General features: G+C 42.9%; 2 protein-coding genes across 6 annotated transcripts in view; one reads left to right on the top strand and one right to left on the bottom strand.

Annotated features, from left to right (window-relative positions):
- JPH1 (junctophilin 1) overlaps positions 1-4,118 on the bottom strand; it is a 62,690-nt gene extending 58,572 nt beyond the window's left edge. For 2 of the 4 annotated variants that reach the window (XM_053395833.1, XM_053395832.1), the window contains exon 1: positions 3,583-4,118. In XM_053395833.1, coding sequence (XP_053251808.1) covers positions 3,583-3,961 — 379 coding nt within the window. In that variant the 5' untranslated portion in view covers positions 3,962-4,118. The remainder of the gene's footprint in view (positions 1-3,582) is intronic. The other 2 variants (XM_053395831.1, XM_053395830.1) reach the window with 2 other exon arrangements.
- Positions 3,721-23,695, top strand: GDAP1 (ganglioside induced differentiation associated protein 1). Of its 2 annotated transcripts, none has more exons than XM_053395835.1 (9): positions 3,721-3,781; positions 14,083-14,120; positions 16,227-16,323; positions 17,668-17,930; positions 18,707-18,899; positions 19,903-20,076; positions 20,437-20,531; positions 21,396-21,510; positions 21,901-23,695. In XM_053395835.1, exons 4-9 carry the CDS (start codon positions 17,814-17,816, stop codon positions 22,281-22,283), a joined length of 1,077 nt encoding a protein of 358 aa, XP_053251810.1. In that variant the 5' UTR covers positions 3,721-3,781; positions 14,083-14,120; positions 16,227-16,323; positions 17,668-17,813; the 3' UTR covers positions 22,284-23,695. The 2 variants fall into 2 exon arrangements, with proteins under 2 accessions (XP_053251810.1, XP_053251809.1); XM_053395834.1 differs by lacking the exon at positions 3,721-3,781 and adding an exon at positions 11,417-11,491.
- Positions 23,696-23,837: the final 142 nt, after the last annotated feature.

Genomic DNA, 23,837 nt, shown 5'->3' with positions numbered 1-23,837 from the left:
CATATTTTGAAGCTGGAAATATATGGACTTTTGTTCTTCTTCTACCACCAGTCAAGAGCTCACTCATTCTCTCTGAGTGATGATGAAAACATCCCACACTGGCCAGGTAGGCTAGCTGCATGTGGGAAATGATGTAGAGCAGGGAAATGATGGGCAAGTGAAGAGCCATATGCCCTTCCCCAGCCTCAGTGGCCACCTTTCTGCTCCAGAAACAGCTTTTATTTCTTTTTTGAAGAAGTTCTGAGGAATGTTGTGTGCGTTAATATGCAATATGCAGTTCGCTTCTTCGCTGAATTACGTAAGTCCCACTGTGTGCCAATAAACATGCAGAGAACAGGGCAGTTAGGCTAATACCCTAACTTAGTGGTTCTCAAAGGGTGTGGCAGGAGAGGCTAGCAAATGTAGCAGGAAGATTCAAGGACAATCAAAGAAACATTTCAGTGCAGTATAGTATAGTACGGTATCAAAATAATTATTTTTATTTGCGGAATATGGATAGATAATTTTTTGAAATGAGAGCATCAAGTGATACCTTTGTATACGTACTTAAGGTATGTGTGTAAGAGGCTCGTTTATAATTATGTTTTGGGAATTGTTCATGTTCTTCTGTAGCTAGCTGCATTGTTTTATACTTTCTGGATGTCCCCTGATCATATTATAAAGCAGTTGTGTTCTAAATCAAGCACTGCTAAGAGTTGTTTTCTTTTGTTTTCCAGTGTATTTTTTTATCAATTAAAAATGGTGTGGCATGAGGAAATTTTTATTCTGAAACTGTGGCTCATAAAAATAAGTTTCAGAACCACTGACCTAACTATACTTCCCTGAAAGCAAGTTCTGTTGAAATCAATGGCAATGAAGGGCAATTGGATTAGGATATTAAAACACTGACTTTTTTGTGTTGCCGACCATATTTTGCAGAATAATGTACCACAGCAAACTTCCTACATACTAGTTATGCAGCATTAATTGCTAACACAAGCAAGATAAATATGCCCAAGTTTTATGTACTTTAAATATTATTATCCTGCCTCTCCCATAGCTTGAGGTGGTTATGTGATTAATGTATGCAGTGCACTGAAATTTTAAATAGATTGATCCAATTATACATTTGGGCTGGAATAAATCAAAAGCAGCTCAACAGCTTTAGATGAGTTTTGTAATTGTAAATGGCAAGGATCCAGCCTATTTTTGTTTTCTGTACAGTGCTCAATATGACACAAGTACAGTATGTCAGGGAAACAATTTATCTGGACAAGATGTACTCTTAACTGACCTAAATGAACTCCTGTTTCATCCCCCCTGTTATGCTCACTTTGCTGCCAGAAGAAATTAGGAACTTTCCCCCCTAGATGCAAGGCTAGTTCACATTTCAGATATCGATGGTAAAATATGCTGTAAGTGCTTTCAGAACAATAACCATCTTCACTGCTCTCAAAATATAACTATTCGGCCTTGTCAAACTCATCAGTTATGGCTGGTGCACCAACTTCTTTTGATATAGATGCCCTGCTCAGAGTTTGCTTCCGTACCCTGGTAAACTTTCAGTTGGACTACTAAAACATGTTGCACATGGGGCTGCCTTTGGAGATTTATTGGGAACTTCAGAATTCAGTTGCTAGGCTGCTGACTGTAAACATCTATAGTGATCACATCCCACCAGTAGTTAAAAATCTACACAAGCTGCCAGCCTATTGCCATGTACAATTTGAAGTCCTGATTACCACCTATGAATCCCTAAATGCCATGGGAACATGGTCTTGTTCCACACAAATATGACTATGCCCTCTATCCTTCATCTGAGGACCTTCTGCCCACTACCCAAGATTAACTGGATGGCAATTGCAGAGAGGGGTCTTTTGGTTTTTGCACCCTGCCTATGGCATGCACTCTCCTGGTGAGCTTGCCCCGCCCCAAGCTTTCATCACATTTCTGTTTTGTTCTGTTGGATTTTATTTGTTTTAAAGTGGCTTTTTATTTCATCCTTGTTTTTGTTGAGATTTATGGTAATTACTGATTGAACACCCCAGAAGAAATAAGGGAGGGTGTCTTAGAAAAGATAACTAACCTGATGCCACAGTGGGGTACCAGCGCTATCTTGATGCAGCTTCTGTTTAAACCAGAATGAGGTTTACCCAGTAGCAGGCGCAGGAGCACGGTGTCAGGGGCTAACACACTACCGCTACTGTGTGAATTGGCCATCAGGCACAGAAGAACAAACTGCAAAAAGGTTCTGCATTCCAGAAAGGTAAAATATTGGAAGTATTTCTATCAGCTGGTAAAGAAAAGTAGCAATCCTAAAAAACAGTACCGTAACATTTAATCCCTCCCTTGTAAAAGTTAATTTTAAATACCCCATGCATCTGCCTCCTCCAAGAATCCCGAGAACTGTAGTTTGTTCAGAGTATTGGAAATTGTAGCTCTGTGATTGGTAAACTACAGTTTCCAGGATTCTTTTTTGGGGTGTGTGAGCGTGTGTGCTTTAAACGTGTGGTATACATGCAGCCTCAAACTCATGATGTTGAGCAAGCTAAAAACTGCGTTCAGGGTTTTCAGGAGAGACCTAAGCAACTGTACTGCACGAAAATGCTGAGGTGGGAAAAGGGTGTCTGAAGGCAACCTAGGCAACCATCTAAATTTAAGTCAGGCAGCCCATACTCAGTTCATCCCACAACACCTACTGCAATTATGTGCCCAAGCAGATAACAGGGTGCTTACTCAAAAATGATTTAATGCAGATTAGATCCCCCTTAGCAACTTAACATACTGTCACAGCAATCAGAGTGGCAGAAAGGGTGGACTTTCCTCACTCTTTTAATGTCAGCTTATAGGAGAATTGAAGGGAGGATCTAATTCAATTTGGAAATTCCAGAGGAATATCTGTGGTTAGCATGCTGCGGCCAAAACAACAAAGAGCCTTATGGCAGCTTAAAGGCTAACCAATATATTGTGGCATAGGCTTTGGTGGACAACAGCCCACACTCGGATGTATCTGATGAACTGAACTGTGCGATTGTAGCAAAGAAGAAAAGAAAGGGGGGGCATTATCTCTTGTCTGCGCTGCAAACCGCCTGTGCAAGACAAGCCGTACAAATGTGCTAATACTCCCTTATCGGCGCCTGTTTCATTCCCAGAAGGCGGAAGATCAACAGCAGCAGCAGGGTGTCAAGCCGCCTCTCACTTTTTGCATGAAGCTACAAAGGGCCATCGGCTTCGCGGCGGTTGCCACCTATGCACGGTGGTGGGATCTATACTTTTTACAGAAAACGGGGCTCTGAGCAATCCTCGCGGTGAGGAAGGCGAAACTTTTGCAGGCTCTCTTCCTCCTCGAACCTAGAGCGCCGCGCGTTTCCTTCCGCAAGCGGGACGCTTCAAAGAATGCACCTGCTACCCACGTTTGTCAAACCATAAGATCGGAAAAATAAAAAGTGAAAGAGAGCGAGCGCACCAACTCGGGAAGCTGCCGAGCGCAGCGCTGCACTCCGGCGACCGGGGATTGGACACGCGCACGTGTGGAAGCCGTGGCGCGCCATCTCCGCGCGCCCCCTGGCGGCCGCTGCTCGCCTGCCCGCCTCTCGCACTCACCTCCGTCGCCGTAGGTCTCGACGCCGTAGCCGTCCTGCAGCCCGTTGCTCCAGGTGCCCTCGTAGCGGGCCGGGGTGGTGAGGCTCTGGCGCACGCCGTAGCGGCCCTTGAAGCCGTGCGACCACTCGCCGCGGTACATCCACTTGCCCTTCGTCTCCACGCCCAAGCCGTGGCGCTTGCCCTGCGCCCAGTAGCCGTGGTAGGTGTTGCCGCTGGGCCAGGTGTAGGTGCCCACCACCTCGAAGCCGTGCGCCCACGAGCCCGCGTACTCGCCCTGCCCCTTGGGCCCGGTGCAGATGCCGTGCCCGTGGGCCTTGCCCTCCTCCCAGCCGCCGCAGTAGGTGCCGCCATCGTCGAAGTCGAACCTGCCGCCCGTCATTCAGGGGGAGCGGGGCGCGCCCGGGCCGAGCTCGGCTCCTCCGCCGCCGCTGCTGTTCTCGGGGCGCTGCGCTGCGTCCCCTGCTGAGGCTCCCGCGACAAATGCCAGCGCTCCGTCCCAGGCAGCGCTCCTCGGCTCGGCGCTGGCGCCCGCCCTCAGCCGCGCTCCTCCCCTCCGCCGTCCCCTCCTGCCCCACCCAAGCCCGGCCGCCGGCCGGCTCCTGCCCCGGGAGAGGGAAAAAGGCGGGAAGGGGAGGGAGCGAGGCGGGGCAGGTGCCTCAGGCGAGCGAGGCAGGCGCGCAGTTTCCGGAACTCTTGAAGCAGGGGAAAGGAGGTTAAAAAAAAACACCGGTGCGCGCGTGAGGCGGATCCCGCTTGAGGGGGAAGGGGGTGTTGTCGGCGCCTCAGCACAGGCAAAGGTGTGAGGGAGCGACCAGGAGACCACGGGGGGGGGGGAGCCATAATACCATACGTTTAAACCACATTTAAAGCACATAACAACCCCCCCCCGAATCCTGCAAAGGAAGCTGTAGCTTTGTGAGGTAAACTAGTAGTTCCCAGGATTCTCTGGAGGCGAGGAAACAGGTGCTTTCAATGCGCTTGCAATGTATGGTGGATGTGCAACCTGTGTGGGGTAGGTAGATGCACTTGTTCAGCACTTAAAGAACAACAACTTGTGGGTTCGACCCCCATAGCTGCTTTGCAATGCCAGGCACGACTCTGTTTGGGCTGAGAGCATATCAAGTAATAATAAGCTAGCAGCTCTGAGCATGCACAGAGTGCATTTCTTTCACCATGCACGCTCTGCAACCTCTCTTCACTCATCTAAGATTCAAAAAGGAAAGCTTTCAGTTCAGAAGCTTTTAGGCACAAGCAAGCTTGACCCTTAGTAGGCTCCTCCCTTCTTCTGAGAGAACTTGTCTGTGTGTGGTTTTTGAAGCAACCTGCTAATTTCTAAAATGACAGGTTTCACGTTGCTTTGAACCCTCCTGCTGCTTAATTCCCAGTTGTGTGAAGATAGCTTGTGGTAGGGACTAGTGCTAGAAGTTCGCCAGCCCTGGAGCCAAACTGTCAATGGCCTGGTTTTTCCCTTTCATACATTCCAGAGCGATTTCTGTTTACCTTAAACCATCCATTACCTTTAACCTCTATCAGTAATCACATGCAATCTTCCCAACAAAGGAAGGTGCCCCAGTCGCTGTATCTGATGCAATAAGGTGAGGTAGCAGAATGCACTGTATCGCACTTCAGTCTATAGGTGAGGTATTCCATTTGTGAAGGTCCCCAATGTTTAAAATAACAAACAACACACCTCCCTGCAAGTAGAAAATGAGCATAGCAGGGATTGTGCTGGCTAAAACTCTTCTTCCTGCTGTGCTCATTTTGTTGACTATTTAATCAGTTATCCATCTCACTAATTCTCTGAGAGTGTCAACAAATGTAGAAACAGAGGTGATTCAATTGGCCTTAAAGGAAAAGATAAAGGGACCCCTGACCATTAGGTCCAGTCGTGGCCGACTCTGGGGTTGTGGCGCTCATCTCGCTTTACTGGCCAAAGGAGCCCGCGTACAGCATGACTAAGCCGCTTCTGGCGAACCAGAGCAGCGCACGGAAACGCCGTTTACCTTCCCGCCGAAGTGGTACCTATTTATCTACTTGCACTTTGTCATGCTTTCGAACTGCTAGGCTGGCAGGAGCAGGGACTGAGCAACGGGAGCTCACCCTGTCACAGGGATTCAAACCGCCAACTTTCTGATTGGCAAGTCCTAGGCTCTGTGGTTTAACCCACAGCGCCACCCGCATCCCCCAGTTGGCCTTGGCCTGGTGCAAATGCTCTGCCTCCATGTTGTTCTTGATCCACTGCCTCTGAATGCCATTTTCTGGGAATCCCAAGTGGGGAGAGTGGTCTTATGCTCATGTCCTGCTTTGGCTGGGGCTTCCCAGGCGCATCTGGCTGGCCACTATGAGAGTAGGATGCTGAACTAGAAAAGGTGCACTGGCCTGATCCAACATTCTCATGTTCTTATAAGCCAAGCCAAGGTGTGGGCTCCTGAAGAGGACCCACGCCCACATTGCTCCTCCCCAGTCCTTTTATCTCAGCATGGTGCAGCAGTTAGACCAACATTTGGATGAGTGTATCTTCTGAACCTGAGTGAGCTTAGCAGTCATGGGATAAATGTGTTCTCAAATTGAGAACAGGAATGAAGGGGTAGTTCTCCCGATGGAGCAATGTAGGAAGTAGAGTACTTTGCTGTAGAGTACTTTGCTGTGGAAAAACCATGAAATGCTTGTGATTACAGTGGTACCTCAGGTTACATACGCTTCAGGTTACATACGCTTCATGTTACAGACTCTGCTAACCCAGAAATAGTGCTTCAGGTTAAGAACTTTGCTTCAGGATGAGAACAGAAATCGTGCTCCAGCAGCATGGCAGCAGCAGAAGGCCCCATTAGCTAAAGTGGTGCTTCAGGTTAAGAACGGACCTCTGGAACGAATTAAGTACTTAACCCGAGGTACCACTGTATTAACAAACTTAGTATATACAGACAGTCCAAAGTTGCCACAAAGAGAACAATTTGTAGACTTTCTGGCACAGCCTTGGACCCTGTAATCATATCTATGGTACATTTATGTCCTGTGGGATTCACATGAGAACAGTACGCTAAACAAGATGGGTAGAGGCGGATTTAGGGCAGTGTGCTCAGTGCAGTTGTACAGGGCCTGCAGCTGAGGAGAGCACCTTCTCAAAGCCCAGTAGGTGCATATATGGCTTGGGGAAGGAGGTGCCAGGGCTCTGACAGTGTCCTAGAGTCCTCTGTACCAACGCGGGGGGGGGGGGCACTTACCTGACTTTGGGAAGTAGATAGGAGGGCTCTAGGACCCTGCCAGAGCCTTGCACCTCCTTCCCAAAGCCTGTGAGGGCTGGGGGAAGGGTGTCAAATGGCCTCCCACAGGGCAGCATATTACCAAGGTCGGCCCCTGAGATGGGCCTGATCCAGCACAGCTCTGCTTACGTTCTTAAAATTGCTTGATGTAAGAAGTTTATCAAAGTGTTTTACAGTAAGAAAGTCCAAACTGTAAAATGTATAGGAACACACAGGACAGATCCACAGTTGTTTCTTATGGTGGGGACCATTTAAAAATAACATTCTCTATGTGAAGTGACTGTCATGTAAACTGTTTAGAGATTTTTTAAAAAATTAAGTGGTTGCTGTGAGAATCAAATGGTGCTGGCGGTGGCAGGTGGGGAATTACATATGTAGGTAAGATCTGGAACTAATAAATCGATGAAGTATAGTTCCTGTCTCAATCGAAAGTCAGCTTTTAGCATTCCCACGAAACAGGGCTTGACAAACAACTGGGTGCTAGAACAATGACTGTAGAACAATAAAGATAAGTCAGGAGAACAAGGCTTTCTATAAGTGCTGGAAATAACCTCTGTTGATGATGGCCTATGGCCAAAACAAAATAAACTACCTGTCTGTCTACCTTGACCTCATTGGTACTTCCTTCTGGGACTGCAAATATTTTTGCAGAAGCCAGAGCTTATTCAGCAACAGAAAGGAAAGATGAATTGACTTGAGGAATGGGTAGGGGTCAGAGAACAATAGAGGGGGTAATACAGAGGCACTGGTGTACCAAAATGGAAGGTAGGGAAAACTATGGCAGGCAAGGGGGAAAATGGAAATAAAAAACTATAGGAAGGGGGCCTTGGAGAAACGTTGGAATGTAGGTTGCCATGGGAACGAAAAGGATTGAGTGTTCAGAGTGGGATGGCAGTTAAATGACAGTCCTGTAAGTGGAATGACAGTCAAATGTCAGTCCCTCTCTCCAAGGAGGAATAGCAGTGTCCAGGGTTAAATGATAGTCTCACAAATGGAAAAACAATAGAGTCCCTGTTGAAGACATGTGCATTTTGTAGAACAATGTGAACTGGCATTGTTATTTGCCAGAAGTGTGGGCTGCGAGGAAGTCTTCAGGTCATAAACTTACTAGGAAAGCCAGCATCAGTCTCATCTCCTCATGCAGTAGAATGATAAAAACAAAAGTCTTGAATAAGGGAAACAGAGGTAATTAGTGTAGCACCAGCTTAGACCTTTCCCCAGAAAAGCAGACCTTGCCAAGGTTATGCACAAAATGGTTACATCCAGGTAATTGACATAACGAAGTTAATTTCATTAATTTCAGTGAGTCTACTCTGAGTAGAACCTAGTTGACTACAACACACACATATTTATTGAGATATATTTCTTGAAGTTTTTCCACACAGGTGGAAAACTGGGAAGTAACTTGCGAAGTCAAATGAGTATCATTTGTTTTTATTACATAGGAACACAGGGAACTGCCTTATACCAAAATCAGGCCATCTGTCCATTTAGCTCAGTAATGTCTGCACTGACTGGCAGCAGCTCTCAATGGTTTCAAGCAGGAATCCCTCTCAGTCCTGCATGGGGATGCCTGGGGTTAAACATGGGACTCTTCATGCAAGGCAGATACTCTACCAACCGTGTTCAAACACATTGATTACATAGGGTTCTACTTTTGCATCAACCGTCATGTCATCACTCAGCTATCCCACTGTTTTCATATGCTTTTTGTTAAGTATTGTTTTCCTCTCCTCCAGTTTGCCCACATGTATATATCATGCTGGGAAGAAACAAACCCTTATATTTCTCTTTGGTTCTGCAGGTGAGCTCATGAGCGGAGATGGGCAACAATTACTGAGCTTTTCTAGGGCCAATTGAGGCTAATATCTCAAGGATACTTACCTGTTAGCAAGAAATACTGGGTAGAAATATATAGCATTGAACTATACCATCTAGTTCATCATATTTACTCTCTCTCTGTATGATGCAGAAAGCTAATGCTCAACATTTTCACTTGAGTTTACAACACCTGGTTACACAGAGAGCAGATGGTTATACATCATTGCAGACACTAATATCTAATTTCTTGTTAGATTATATCCAAGACCCAACCATGACAGGCTTTTTAGAAAACATGGAACAGAAGTATTTTGACACTGAGAACTGAAAGTAGGTAGGCATGCTTGTTCTGGGTTGAGCCCCCGTGCATTCAATAGGACTTAGTGCATAGGAAGTTTCATTGTTTATTAATAGTACCGTCCTAAGCATGCTTACTCAGAAGTATATTTTGCTGCTTCAATAGGACTTACTGGATGTGAAGCCAATTTTCCTGGGCTGGGATGACATGCTTTATTGCAGGTGTGTCCACTTCTATTCTGGTGCATGAGTCCTGTTTGGCATCCTGCAATCAACACTGTCTCCGTGCTGCCCTATAAGAACATAAGAGGAGCCCTTCTGGATTACACTAAAAGGCTCATCAAGTCCAGCATCCTGTTCTCACAGCAGCCAACTAGATGCCTATGGGAAGCCCTCAAGCAGAACATAAATGTGCATATGATTGCAGGGCGGCTTAATGCTGTGCTTGAAAGTCTGCCAGTTGTCCTTTGCAACATGGGATTGTCTGTGCATCCTAAATTTGATATAATCACAAACGACCTGAACTGAACCTGTAGGATGTGATAGGTATATACACCAGTAAGTCAAGATATAGGGCAAGTGTGTAGTCTGCCCCTTCTGCACCCACGCAGACACAAGTCCATTGCACTTCTACTATTCAGTGGAGGTTTCTGAAGAAGATGAGGGACCATGGTTTCTAGCTCATTAACTTTCACATACCCTCCTCTCTTAAACACACACAAATCTGTTGGCATTCACCTGTCTCAAGAGGCAATGAAATTCACCTCTGCAGGCGAAGTCAAACTGCTGGAGAATCACAGTGCCTGCTGTGTCTGCAGAGACCAGTAACTTATAATTGCTGCCTCCTGTGTTGTTTTTGCTGTGTTAGCAGCACCAAAGTGACCTCTTTGGGGTGCAAGCCTGGGCAGTGTGTATGGAGGTCCTGGGCTGCCCAGATGACAGTATCCCCCTCTCGTTCTCACTGATGTGGTCCAAAGGATAGCAGAGCAAAATGTTTGGCACTAGCTTCGCTGAAGGTGTTGCCGGAAGGAGGCATACAAGACGTTGTTTTAGGGACTCCAGTCTGGATTTGTGTAAGACTTACACTTTAGCCTTTTCTTCTCCCAAGAAGATTCACCTGGCAGCATGTACAGATTTTTCCTCAGAGTTTACTTCCCAAGCCTTTCTCATGAATGAATATAGCCACAAGGCAGAAAGGTTTAGGATCAGAGTTTTCCTTCTTCTAGATGTGTTGCCTTCCCAGGTTGACGAGTCCCATCTGTCCCTCATTTCCCTCTACAGCACCCACAATTGGTCTCTTCGACTCAATCCACTGGAGCCTATATTCACATGTTGGCAAATACCAAGGGTTTGAGACCCATCAGCTACACTTCATCTGGTGGTAAAGTCGAAGTTGGAAATGAAATGAAATGCAAATAGGGATAATAATTAATATTCTGCCTTTAAACAGAGCATGAGACATGACAATCACACAGATCTGAACCTCATTTTTGAAGCTCTTGCTCACTGCAACTTTCCAGTAAAACAGATGTGCAGGTGAGCATTAACAGTGGCAAATCTACAACGGTGCTGCATGCTAATACCTACAGAAAAGTGTTTCACATGTAGGAATTTTGCAGTGTTTGCAGCACCCAACAAGCATGCTGATGCTTGCTTTATACAGTTTGCTAAATATGACGGCAAGCCAAGATGTGGTAGGTGATGATAACCCAACACAGCCTTGAACCTGTATGACCCAACACTTGAGATTAGCTGTATTTTATAAGCAAAGAACAGGCTGCAAGAGTTATAGATCTATAATGCCTAAATATAAGAAGCGTATTAAATTGCCACTAAACCATGTTATTGTGTACAGTGGATACCTAGGGTGGGTATCCAGTTAAGATTCTCCCTCCCCCCCACCATTAAAAAGACTGATGCATGCAAGCAATTTTCCTCCCAAGTAAACTGTATGTTTCACTTCATCCTCTCTTGCTAGAAGTGAGTGTTGAAAGACGAAGGGACAGGCAATGTGCTTCTGGTGCCAAGGAGAGAGGAGGCAGCATGCTTGCCCCAGAATAGCAACAGCCGTAAATATGGTCATGCTGCTCCTCCACTCGGAGACCCAGATCACATTCCCAGTACCCAGTGGGGCCATTGGCTGCCAGGCATTCAAAGGCTTTGATAAAACATTTGCAAAAGTAGCTGTGGTTAAGAGAGACTTAATTCCTGTCCTGATCAAGCTGACATCAAGCAAAAACGGGAGGAGGGCATATGGTCCCCGAGCAGAGAGTGTTAACTTCTTGGGCCATATATTAAAGCAGCAGCTGACTCAGTGTTTCAAGATATGGGAGTGTGTTCTGCGTGAGAGCTTGCTGTTATTTGTGGCACTGACAGAAGCATGCAACTCCTTGCATAATGAAAAGCGAAGACTGAAAGGGTTCTTTCTCTGCCTCTAATATTCTCTTTGGTGTTACACAACCATCTGTGGTGGAAGTATGAAAGTGCTAACACAAAATGGAGTAGACAAAACCCTCTCAATATTCCATGTATCTCTCTCACTAATTTAAAAATGCTTTCGAATGAGAGAGCACCAGTGATTCCCCCCCTGGGGGTACGCAGGGGTACTCATGCCCCCTAAACAATGTGTGAATCTTTGTACTTTTGTCCATTTATTGTTTTTATTTTCCCCAATTTGAAGTATAAAATGGTGAGAGTACCCCTAAAATTTTTTTTTATAGATTCAGGTAGGTAGCCATTTTGATATATATATATGTCCAGTAGCACCTTAGGACCAACTAAGTTTGTTCTTGGTATGAGCTTTCATGTGCATGCACACTTCTTCAAATACCATTTTTTTAAAAAAGGAAAAAAAGCACTGGAGAGCACTATATTTACCCACCATGCACAAATATTTCCAGCTATCTTTTCAGTTGGCTGAGAAATGCCTGTGAAATATAAATTCTAAAAAGATGAAATACTGGTATATGTCTTTTTAAAATATCACCACCTCCAATCACTAACTCTTCCTTTGTTTTGATTTTTTTTAAAATACAACCTGCAGTTTTGCATAGTTGTATTGTGTAGAGGTATAGACAAAACCCTGAGTAATCAGAAAGTTACAGAGCATAGCTGCATTGACTTTGGAGCAATGATACATGAGATCAGTGATATATGAGAAAAGAATTTGGTTTTTGACAACTTTTCAGAGGGCAGGCTGCCTTTATTTTGGGTTGTGGTTTTTTTGGAAGAGGAAATTAGCCTTGTGAATAGCATTTTGGCTATTGATGTCAAATGAATTCCTGCTTCAGCCGCAGACTCACTGAGGGGCCTAGACATGTTTTCATCTCACCTATTTGGAAAATGGACATTCAGCAATATTGTTGTAGAATGGGCAGGATAAGACGTGCTTATCTTCCTTGAAACATTTGTGCTCTTAGCTACAAATTGCAAAACTTACTGATGGCATGCAATTCAAGTTTTTGACTGGATGCAGTCATGATGCAGTCTTGCCCATAAGCCTTGCTATCTCTCTTGTTTGTCTTTTTTCTTCTCCTCATCCATCTTCTCACGCTGCTTTGGTCTCCTTTGCTCTTTGGCAATGTTACTGGCTGTTACATATGGAAGGAAATCGTGGGTGGACTTTCCTCCACTGCCAGAAGTATGCCTCTGAATAGCAGCTTCTGAATCACAAATAGCCCCACATAGCTATCTGGATGGCCACTGTCAGAACCGGATGGTGGCCTTTGAACCGATCCAGCAGGGCTTTCTCATGTTCTCCCTACTTCTTGGCTCAGCCAGATGCATGCTGGCATATCTCCCCCATCCTGACTCAGCTGGCTGAGCTGGGCCCAGTGGATCCCAAACTGGTGTTAATCCTGAAAGAGGAGTGTGGTGAGGGCAGGACCAGAGGGGGTGGGGGGGACTTAGGCTGGATTCTAACCCTGTTCAGCTCTGTCATGTGACCTGGAAACCCAGCATAAATTAAGCCAGCAAAAAAGGTGGTGTAAGTCGAACAATAGAGTTTGGATCTTGCATAACTTTACTTTGGTTCCTGGGGCTATCCTGGCTGGCCTGTGCTGGAAATAAGGATGCTGGACAAGACAGACCCAGCAGGGCTCCTCTTCTGCCAACACACAATCAAATAAAGGCACTGGATGCATAATTCCATCATCCCCTACCTGACAGATGAAGCTCTCTTAAGCAGGGCTTTGGCCTAAGTGGGCATCATTGTTGGACACAGCCAGGGGTGCCAACTTGAATAAAGTTGTAGGGGCATCGGGTAAGCCCTGCCACACATAATTGATCACATGAGATAGTGCACACAAACCATTTGAATGGGAATGGCATACCCTCCAACATTTCTCTGTTGAAAATAGGGACGTCCCATTCCATAATGATAATTTTACTATTTATACCCCACACATCTTACTACTGGGTTGCCCAAGCCACTCTGGGCAGCTTCCAACATATATAAAAACATAATAAAACATTTTTAAAAACTTCCCTATATAGGATTGCCTTCAGATGGCTCGGGGGGGTCAGATAACTCCATACTCTTCAACTTTTATCCAATGAAAATAGGGACATCCTAAGGAAGAGTGGGACATTCTGGAATCAAATCAGAAACTGGGACAGCTTCTCTAAACCAGGGATGTCCCTGGAGAATAGGGACACTTCGAGGGTCTGGAATGGCCATCAATTTTGTGGGGGCCCAGCCCCCTCAAATATTTTATTGTGTTAGCTCCTATGGACACAGTTCATTCTTTCTCAGAGGGAAAGATGGGGGCAGATGCCTCCTCTGATAGTGGATGAACTGGGATTTGCTTTCCCTCTCTCCTCCTGCTAACTTTCTTTTCCCTGGTGTATAAAAGAATGTATAAAAATTCACTGTCACAATACAATACAATACAATACAATACAATACAATACAATACATATGATAAAATGTTTTCCCTTTTGGGTGTACTTTTCTCTATGTAATTTGAGAAAAATAGCTAGATGTTCTCTTGAGGATTTTCTGCTTTGCTTCTTTCTATGCTGATATAATAGCCTACTGTAGCATTGCTGAATGCAGGTTTTTATATCAGACACATGCTGTTGCCTGCTCTATTAATTTCTCCCTCCCATTCTCTCACAGGGCACACAGTCAACGTCATTCTCACTTACAAGTCCAGGGTTTGTATTTTCACCGTCTCTTTTTAACTGGATATTTTTAATCCAAGGAGTCTTCAGTAAATGCTGCATTAGTAAATCTGAATTAGCTAACTTTCATTTGCAAATGAAAATGCTGATTTGTGGTGATTACATTTTAAATTTAAAAAATTGTGGGGTAGTGGAGTGTTTTGTCCTTTTAGGTAGCTCTGATTCTTCTGTGGACAGTGTGATTTTAATATAAGCATAATAATAACACAAGCAAAAGGAAAATCACTTACACAGTTCAATGGGGTTTCAGTGGGAGAGCATGTAAACAGAGTAGATCCATGAATTAATTTAGACTGTCACCCTAAATGAGTCGTTTCAGAGCAGGGTGACTCCTAGAGATCATAAATGTTTTCTGCTGAGTTGCTATATGAATTAAATCACAATAGTCACTTCTCTCATATGATTTTTCATCTAGTTATAATCATGATGTTTTAGTTTAAGAGAACATGCATTCATTTGTCTGGTTAGTCAGCCTGCAATCCTTACCACACTTTCCAGGAAATATGTTACACTGAACTTGTTGAGACTCATGAGGAAACATGTATAGGATGACTCTGTTTTTGCTCTTCTGCATTTCTAAGATGAAATGCAATCCAAATTTGAAGCTTTGCCATAGTGAGTACATTAGTTGTTTGGGATGTTTAATTTTTTTAAAAAAGAAGGCTAGGATAAAGTAAGGTAAGAACAGCAGAATGCATTTATCATTAATGTAATTTCATTATAATTTTTTTTCAATTGTAGTCTTTGAAATAAAATCTCTTTATTAAAACAAAATGTAGCAATCCCCATATTTTGTACTTAGTAATCAGATCTGAGGCTCAATTCACACAGGCAGCAGATCTGTAGGTAAGATGTCCAGTTTTACATACCACTCTCACATTGCAGATATAACAGGACCTTATGTGACTTGCCGAGATTACAAAGCAAGTGTGTAAGAGAGCTTGGAAAAATCCCAAGCAATTGCCTGGCGCCTCTCTTAAAGGCAACTACACACGAGAAAGTCCTATGGGACCCAGTGGATCTCACTACTAAGTATATTTAGGACTTGAAGGGTAGGGTCTTAACTTTGAATCTGGACAACTAGGAAACTGGAGTACGGTATTCTACTTAAGTCATGTTATGCATCACAAGGGATACAAAAGTTTCTAACAGCAGCTAAATGGCTTTTGTATTGTATTTGTGAGTCCTGCTATTGTTTCTCCATGTCCATCCTTGTATTCCCCTGCTTCCAGATCACATTTTCACATTTATGATTTGAGTAGAGCAGTGAGTAGTAGTAAAAGTAGTCTTTTTTTCTTTTTAAAGAACTTATCTGAATTGTGACTTCTTAAGCTCCTAGTGCAATATGATAGCACACAATATGGCAGTCCAATTTGTACAGCACTTCTGATATTAAATTGAAATGGTTGCCACCTTCGTTGCCAACGAATGAGGCACTGGGGGAGAAAGCAGTGCCCTTATGTCCTTAAAGAGAAATCATGATCGCAGGTGCCTTCAATTTGCTCCAGAACTTTGGTCTGTTCATTACTCTAGACATTTGTTTTTGTATAGAATTATGTACAACTGGGAATATAGGAAGCACCTTCCAAAATGGCTGGGGTTTCTTCCCCAGGAAAATTTCCAAGGGAAACATGGGGAAAGAGCCAAGCAGATTGCAGATTCCACATTGGTTCATGTAGAATAGAGACGTGTTTAGAGTTGCAGGGTTTTGTTGTTGTTGTTTACACATATACACATGATTCATAATTATCTCACATAATATAGTTTATATGCACATTGGGGGTTTCAAGTAAAACTTTCCTCTTTGTGTGTATGCCTTGCATTTTAATATATGTATTATTGTATTATGATTTTACATTGTTGTAAACCACTCTGAGTTAGAGGTAGATACAAAAATATATGGATTCAAAAAGCATATAATTGGTTAACAAAAATGAAAACTCATTCATTTTGAACTTCACACAGATAAAAAACTGCCAAATCCCTTCCATTTCCCCAACCGTTTCTCGAAATATGGAGACCTCTTGTGGTCATTCAGGGACATGTTGTTTACTGGATGCATGTTCATCACTCCTACAGGCTGTGTGATTTCTAGAAACAGCAAGAAATCTCGAAGAATCTTGATAACAGACAAGAGTGTACTTCATCAGAAGCTGTTTCCTCTCAAAGTAAGTTAGTGCCACAATATATGTATTTGTCTTTAAGGCAGGGATGGAGAACCTATGTCTCTCCAGAGGTTGTTGGACATCAGCTCCAGCTAGCATGCTCAGTGGTCAAGAATGATGGGACTTGTAGTACAGCAACATCCAGAGGGCCAAGGGTTCCCAATCCCTGTTTTAAATTGTTGTAGAACTCTTTCTTTTTCTGGCTACGTTTCTATCATTTATTCATCTAGATTTAATGTGTCTGATTAGTGATACCCTTGTATATAAATATAAATATAAATATAAATATAAATATAAATATAAATATAAATATAAATATAAATATAAATATAAATATAAATTCTGTTTCTGACAATGCAATCCTATTCATATCTACTCAAAAGAAACCTTCATTGACTTCAATAGGACTTACTCCCAAATTAATTCAGTACAGGATTGCAGTTTGACACTCTTATTAAGGAAGTTGGCTAATCTGGAGTTCCATCACCAAATTTTGGTCTTGTATTTATAGATTTTGCATGACCATTTTTCACTTTCTAAATGTTGCACTTATTCAGAACATTGGTAGTAGCCAAATGTAGACAATGTCTCACAATACATCCCCTATTGTATTTGCATATAGTCTATTTAACATTACTTAACTTTGCTTTTTCTTTTTTTAAAATATTCTTGAAGGGCTCCCCACCTTTCTTTATAGGCTGGCTATGGTAGCCGACAGAAAATAAAACATCTCATTCATGCACACAAACAATTGTGCTCCCTAGGTTCTAAAACATATTTATTTTTGTTTGTAATTTCCACCCTGCTGTCAGCAGTGCACATTTTATTTGACATTATTAAATGCATGCTAATGCTGAAATATGAAAAAAAAATTATATGCAACCATATTTGACAAAAGCAAGGTAAATTAATCAACATGGAGTGTAATGAGGAACCATTAAAATTCAAGGAAAGAGTTTAATCAAATTGTAGAAGTAGAGGAATGGAAGGCTGAGCTTGCAAGGGATTAGCGTAGCCTCTTGTGCTCTTTAAAAATCTTCTCTTTGTGGAACTTACCTCCTTTCTCAACTTGTGAAAATCAAATCAAATAATTCTTGGAGGGCTGTCTGGCAATCAGGTTTTTGCTGCCTCAAATTTAAATTCTTGACTGGAATCACAATGTCTTGCCTTCATTTTTATTTTTTATTTTTTGCAAATTAGAAAATAGGATACAAGAGAACCCTCTTCAAATTCTTTGTGTTTTTCATTTATATAGGTTCCCTCTGTTGTTGTTGTTCTCCCTCTGTGCCTCTTTTAAATCTCCCTAGGTTCAAACTGATGGCAATTTCAACACTTCTCCCATTTCGGGTTCCAAGGGAGTCTAAGGGCATCGTCAGAACAGCAGCTTCATCTGTCAGCAGTGAGCATGCTCAGTCCATGGAGCAGACTCAGTAACGACGAGAGAACAAAATCTCATAGGTAGAATCTCGGAGTGGTGAGCTGAGCCGAGAGAAAAGGTGAAATGGCAGAAGAGAAAGAGGACCGGGGTGCAGGGGAAATGCCTCCAGCTGAAGTATATTTGAAGACAGATGACAAACTGATCCTCTATCATTGGACTCAGTCCTTCAGTTCCCAAAAGGTGAGTAGCTAGTGTGGCTGTTTCTAAGAATGTCGGATTTCAGAACCCGGACAGCTCCCTCTGTATGTTTTGCCCACCTAAAAGGTGGTTGCTGGGTGTGGACACTCTGTTTATCTAAATGCAGCTGTAAGAATGCACTTGGAGAAGAAAGCAGGCAGAGGGGAGAGTAGGGAAAGGGGAGCCCAGTGTGCTTCATAAACAGGCCCCAGAGCCCTTACAATTGTCATAGTCTAGGGATAGCCAATGTGGTGCCCTTCAGATGTTATTAGACTTCAATTCCCACCAGCCCAAGCCAGCATGGCCAAGGGTCAGGGATGATGGGAGCTGTAGTCCCAACAACATCTAGAATGGAACACACTGACTACCTGTCATAGAATTTTATTCATTTTAAAACAGTTAGCTGTTTCCAAGAATAAATAAATTGAGCAGCAAAAGGAAGAAACAATATTTGCTTGCTTCTTCATACATGGTTTTCTTTACAGAGACCACAGAGTGCACTTAGGAAATTAATGGGTATCATGTTGTGAGCATGTCCCTACCAGAATCCACCTGCAATGTTGAACCAAATTAAATAGTATGTTACTCATTTTCAAAACAGCAGCAGCAGCAGCAGCAACAACAACAACAAATTAATTAATGTTATATGTATAATATTTTAATAATGCTGTTAGTTTCAGATTCTTCATGTGTATTTCCAAACTCTATTAATAGGAAATGTGTATTTTTAATAGGACAGCTGTAAATCTTCAACAGGAATGTTCATATATATTTTTCAGGTGCGTTTGGTGATTGCTGAAAAGGGACTGAAATGTGAAGAGCATGATGTAAGCCTTCCACTGAGTGAACACAATGAGCCTTGGTTTATGCGTTTAAATGCATCTGGAGAAGTCCCTGTACTTGTCCACAGAGAAAACATAATTTGTGATGCAACTCAGATTGTCGACTATCTTGAAGAAACTTTTGTAAATGGTAAGAAGAGTACTGTGGTGATTTTTCGTAATGTAAATGTTGGGTGTGAGTTACACCTTGCTGCATCAGGATTTGTTTACAGGTGCCCAAACGATTGCCTAAATGTTACCGATTGTCTAAAGATGCCCAAATGCTTCCAGGAGGGTCACATAATGTGCAGTTTAATCCTTGTGGCACACTGAAAAATGGGGTTAGGAAACATTGTGGGATGGATTTAGGATAAAAATTAGAGCCACTCTTTGACATGGGTTATGATTTTATTACTCCCATCTCTCTCATAGTCTATTTGCCCATTATTGTCTACTGTGACTAGTAGTAGCTCTCTAGGGACTTTGGCAGGAGATTTCCCTATCAGCTGTTTCCTGATCCTTTTAACTAGAAGCAACAGGGATTGAACCTGGGATCTCCTGCAAAGAAAGCTTGTGCAGTACCACTGAATGAGGCAATAGTGCTCTCCCGGACACGGGTGGCACTGTGGGTTAAAGCCTAGGACTTGCCGATCAGAAGGTTGGCAGTTCGAATCCCCGCGACGGGGTGAGCTCCTGTTGCTCGGTCCCTGCTCCTGCCAACCTAGCAGTTCGAAAGCACGTCAAGGTGCAAGTAGATAAATAGGTACCGCTCCGGCGGAAAGGTAAACTGCGTTTCCGTGTGCTGCTCTGGTAAGCCAGAAGCAGCTTAGTCATGCTGGCCACATGACCTGGAAGCTGTACGCCGGCTCCCTTGGCCAATAAAGCGAGATGAGTGCCGCAACCCCAGAGTAGGTGACGACTGGACCTAATGGTGAGGGGTCCCTTTACCTTTACTGTTGCCTGAAAGCATGAAGGTTTGCAACTGAGCCTTCTCCAATCACAGTATTGCAGTGACTAAGACTTTAAACTTTGATCCTTCAATTTTGTTCTCACCATCGTCTTTGTAGATCTATCTATCATCTATCTATCTATCATCTATCTATCTATCTATCTATCTATCTATCATCTATCATCTATCTAATTTTTCACCCCAGAAAACATTCCAAGGCTGATTCCAGAAGAAGGGAGCATGTACTATCCCAGGGTTCAGCACTACAGAGAGCTCCTGGATTCCTTGCCAATGGATGCCTATACACATGGCTGCATTCTACATCCTGAATTAGCAGTAGATTCTATGATCCCAGCTTACGCCACAACTAGAATTCGTAGTATGTACCATTGTCTGATGAGAACTCTGCTTGTGCAGTGTTAGATAGAATGCTTTAACTCTATTTTTGTGTGTTTATCATAAAACTATTTCCGTTGACAATAACAAAACCATTTTTTTTAAAAAATACTGTTTTCCATCAAATTAATTATAGTGTATTTAGGGGTTAAATCTGCATCAGTGACAGAGAGGTGTTTATACTCAAGTATGTCAGATATTGGAGCAGGCAGGCAACATTCATTTGGCAAGTTCTTAAATCAAAGAGTTTCTAACTGATATGTTCTAATATATATAACTCTACTGAAGTATTTTGATGGACGTGGTTTATTAGCTTTTAATGAGCTCATTGTTGTTTCTTCAGGCCAAATAGGCAATACTGAGTCTGAATTAAAGAAACTTGCAGAAGAAAACCCAGATCTTCAAGATGCCTATATAGCGAAGCAGAAACGTCTTAAAGTAAGAATGGACAATATCTGACAGTCAAAAACCTAACTTAGAATGCTACTGTTCCTTTGGATGTGATATTAATGTGATATATTTCTTGTCATTGCATGTATGTATCTTCAGAAGAAGTCAAGGTTAAGGGGAATGTTTTGTAATAGCTCTGCTTTTGTGGCCACACTCCTTGCTATTACTGTTGCTTGTTTGTTCTGTGCTTGTATTGGTGTTGTTATGCAACCAGTAGTGGGTTCCAGTTTTGCTCACTTTCTTTCCAAATACTGAGCATTGCTGCTGGTTCCTGAGAGGGGTAAGGCCTGGAGAGTTCAGCAGAGTGTTGCCTGGTGATCATGCCAAACGAACACTCTTGTTGCTGCACCCACACTGCACTCCCCATATCTTGCCCCTCCACCTCTCAGGAACCAGCAACAACACTCTGCGTTTGAAAGTCAGGTGAGCAGTGCTATTCTAGCTACGACACTCCACTGATGATGAAGAAGAAGAGTTTGGATTTGATATCCCACCTTTCACTCCCCTTCAGGAGTCTCAAAGCGGCTAACAATCTCCTTTCCCTTCCTCCCCCACAACAAACACTCTGTGAGGTGAGTGGGGCTGAGAGACTTCAAAGAAGTGTGACTGGCCCAAGGTCACCCAGCAGCTGCATGTGGAGGAGCGGAGACGCGAACCCGGTTCCCCAGATTACGAGACTACCGCTCTTAACCACTACACCACACTGGCTCTCACTACTGGATGCATAGATGCCTGGTTTATGACACTATACTATGCATGCTTCCTCGGAAGTAAATCTCAATATGTTCAATGGAGCTTACTCCCAGGAAATAGGACTGCAGATTAAATATATAATCTATTTATTTTCCTTAGTCTAAACTGATGGATCATGATAACATAAAGTATTTACAGAAAATATTGGATGAGCTGGAAAAAGTTTTGGATCAAGTTGAGACTGAGCTGCAAAGAAGGAATGAAGAGACTCCAGGTAGGAAATTTTCATATTTAGTTCTTGGTCAGTGTGTAGCTGTCTCAGTTAAAGCATTGCATGTTGTTCAATATACTGGCATATATCGATATATCAGACATTTGATGAGCACATGGAAAGTTCATTTTAAAAAGAAACTAGTTCATTCCAAGCACTGCAATTGGTTAAGTCAAAGGTTCCCAGTGTTTTCTTGTTGAAGCACTTTTGTTGCTTTAAGACTGAAAATTTAGAAATGCAAATAAACAAACAATTTAATGCATTTTCCAGGAACAATCTGGGCTATTTGAGCATAATAGAGAAAACAGTGACAGAAACATAAGACCCAAGGTCCTTCTCATCTTATTACTTTTTATTAACCCCTAACTTTTTTTTAACCTTCATTCTGATTAGAAAATGGACACCAGCCTTGGCTCTGCGGTCAGTTTTTCAGCTTGGCCGATGTATCCCTTGCTGTTACATTGCATCGACTGAAGTTCATTGGACTGGCAAGGAGAAACTGGGGGAACGGAAAGCGGCCTAACTTGGAAGCCTATTATGACCGTGTCTTGAAGAGAAAAGCATTCCACAAGGTTTTAGGACATGTCAACAACATATTAATCTCTGCAGTTCTTCCAACTGCATTTCGAGTGGCCAAGAAGAGGGCACCAAGGATTTTTGGCACCACTCTTTTGGTTGGCTTCTTAGCTGGAATTGGGTATTTTGCTTTGGTGTGTCTCCGGAGGAGGTTTCCCAATGTGATGTCATCCATTAGAGCAAGGCAAAGTTATCTGTAGATGTTTCTTGCCAAACTGTGAAAGGACCACCAATTACACCAAGGATGTAATGGGCCACAATGTTGTTATATATTAGTACAGGGGTTGCCAACATGGCACCCTCCAGGTGTGGTTGGACTACAATCCTCATCAGCCAACTCTCATGGCCATTAGTAAGGGATGATGAGAGTTGTAGTCCAGCCACATCAGCGGGCACCATATTGGCTACCCCATATGAGTAGATTTCTGCTGTCGCACAGGTACTTATAGAAATGAAATCTTGAATAAAAATGAAAGAATAGCTTGGATCTGGAGTACTGGGAGCAGAAAACTATGGAATGGGATTTCCCTTTCTACTGCTAAAAAAAATCTCTCTGGATGGTTGAGGGACCCTTCTGAGCAGCACAGGATGGGGCATAGTTCCAGAAGAAGGTTGGATTACCCAATGTTGTGGGAGGGGAAAGGACCATACAGATTGCACAAATGGTGCTCTGCTCATGTAATGACTTGGGTTAACTTCCACATGCTTTGGGTCAACTTCTCATCCTCTCAACTCATGCTGTTCAGGAGGGCATTTGGAGCTGCAGGGGGGTAAAATAATGGGATAATCTCCAGGCTTCTTTCTGCTTCCAGTACTCAAGATTCTAGCTGATATAGCTTCCTTTTCAAATTGTGGCTCATATGGCAATATGCAGTTGGAAAGAATACACAACCCCCCCTCTCCCATCTCTCTCTCTCTCTCTCTCTCTCTCTCTCTCTCTCTCTCTCTCTCTCTTAAAAGCCATTCCTTAATATTTTACTTTATGTGGTCTTTTGGCAATTCAACATTTCTCATCATTCAGTGTGATCAGCCCTCTGCTAATCCACCACTTATATATTATGTAAATTTGGCCCTTCTAAAAATGAGGAGCTTTACATCAATTATATGTTGCACCATGACTGGATTAAAACACATTTTCCTAAAACACCAGTTAGTTGAATGTACTTTGTCAGAGCAGCACACATTTAAATCACATTAGGAAAGCACATGAAAAGTAGATTGTTATTAGGAACATAGCAAACGGGTTTCCAAGGCACAAATAACAGTTAGGCACTGGACCTCTGTGGATTGTCCATTAGGAGGAGACACCTTGATGGAATTTGTGCCTTGATTATTCTTTGCACAGGAGTGTCATGCATCATCAGTCTATTCTGAAGCACTGTGCATCATGCATTGGATATTGTGAGTGTAAATCAATAGGTGTGTTGCTTTTCTTTTAATGTAAGCATATTTTTTCTGCCTGTGTATGAATGTAGCCCATAATGTGCCTCAGAAAATGTGCTCTCCACAAATATAATTTCTTCAGAAAAGACACACACACACATTTGTAAACAGATTTGTGTCCAATGAACTGTATTTTGCTTTCTGATTAAAATTGGTTTACCAACCAGCAGTTTGGTTATGAAGTCTTAGTAGTGTGGGGTAATTATATTTTAGATCTGGAAAGGGTGTGAAGGCTATCTGGCACTGGGGTCTGATACCCCTTGCTAATCCTACTCAGAGTAGACTCACTGAAGTTAATGGAAACAGCTAAC

This window comes from Podarcis raffonei, chromosome 7, assembly GCF_027172205.1.
Source record: "Podarcis raffonei isolate rPodRaf1 chromosome 7, rPodRaf1.pri, whole genome shotgun sequence".
NCBI lineage: Eukaryota > Metazoa > Chordata > Lepidosauria > Squamata > Lacertidae > Podarcis > Podarcis raffonei.
The sequence above is the reverse complement of the archived record's forward strand: the minus strand, read 5'-3'. Positions and strand labels throughout refer to the sequence as shown.

Excerpts from the sequence above, each read along its gene's own strand:
- GDAP1 (XM_053395835.1), top strand. The coding sequence starts at position 17,814 with ATGGCAGAAGAGAAAGAGGACCGGGGTGCAGGGGAAATGCCTCCAGCT. Across the intron at positions 18,900-19,902 it reads TGAAGAAACTTTTGTAAATG|AAAACATTCCAAGGCTGATT; the intron begins GTAAGAAGAGTA and ends TTTTCACCCCAG. Across the intron at positions 20,532-21,395 it reads CGAAGCAGAAACGTCTTAAA|TCTAAACTGATGGATCATGA; the intron begins GTAAGAATGGAC and ends TATTTTCCTTAG.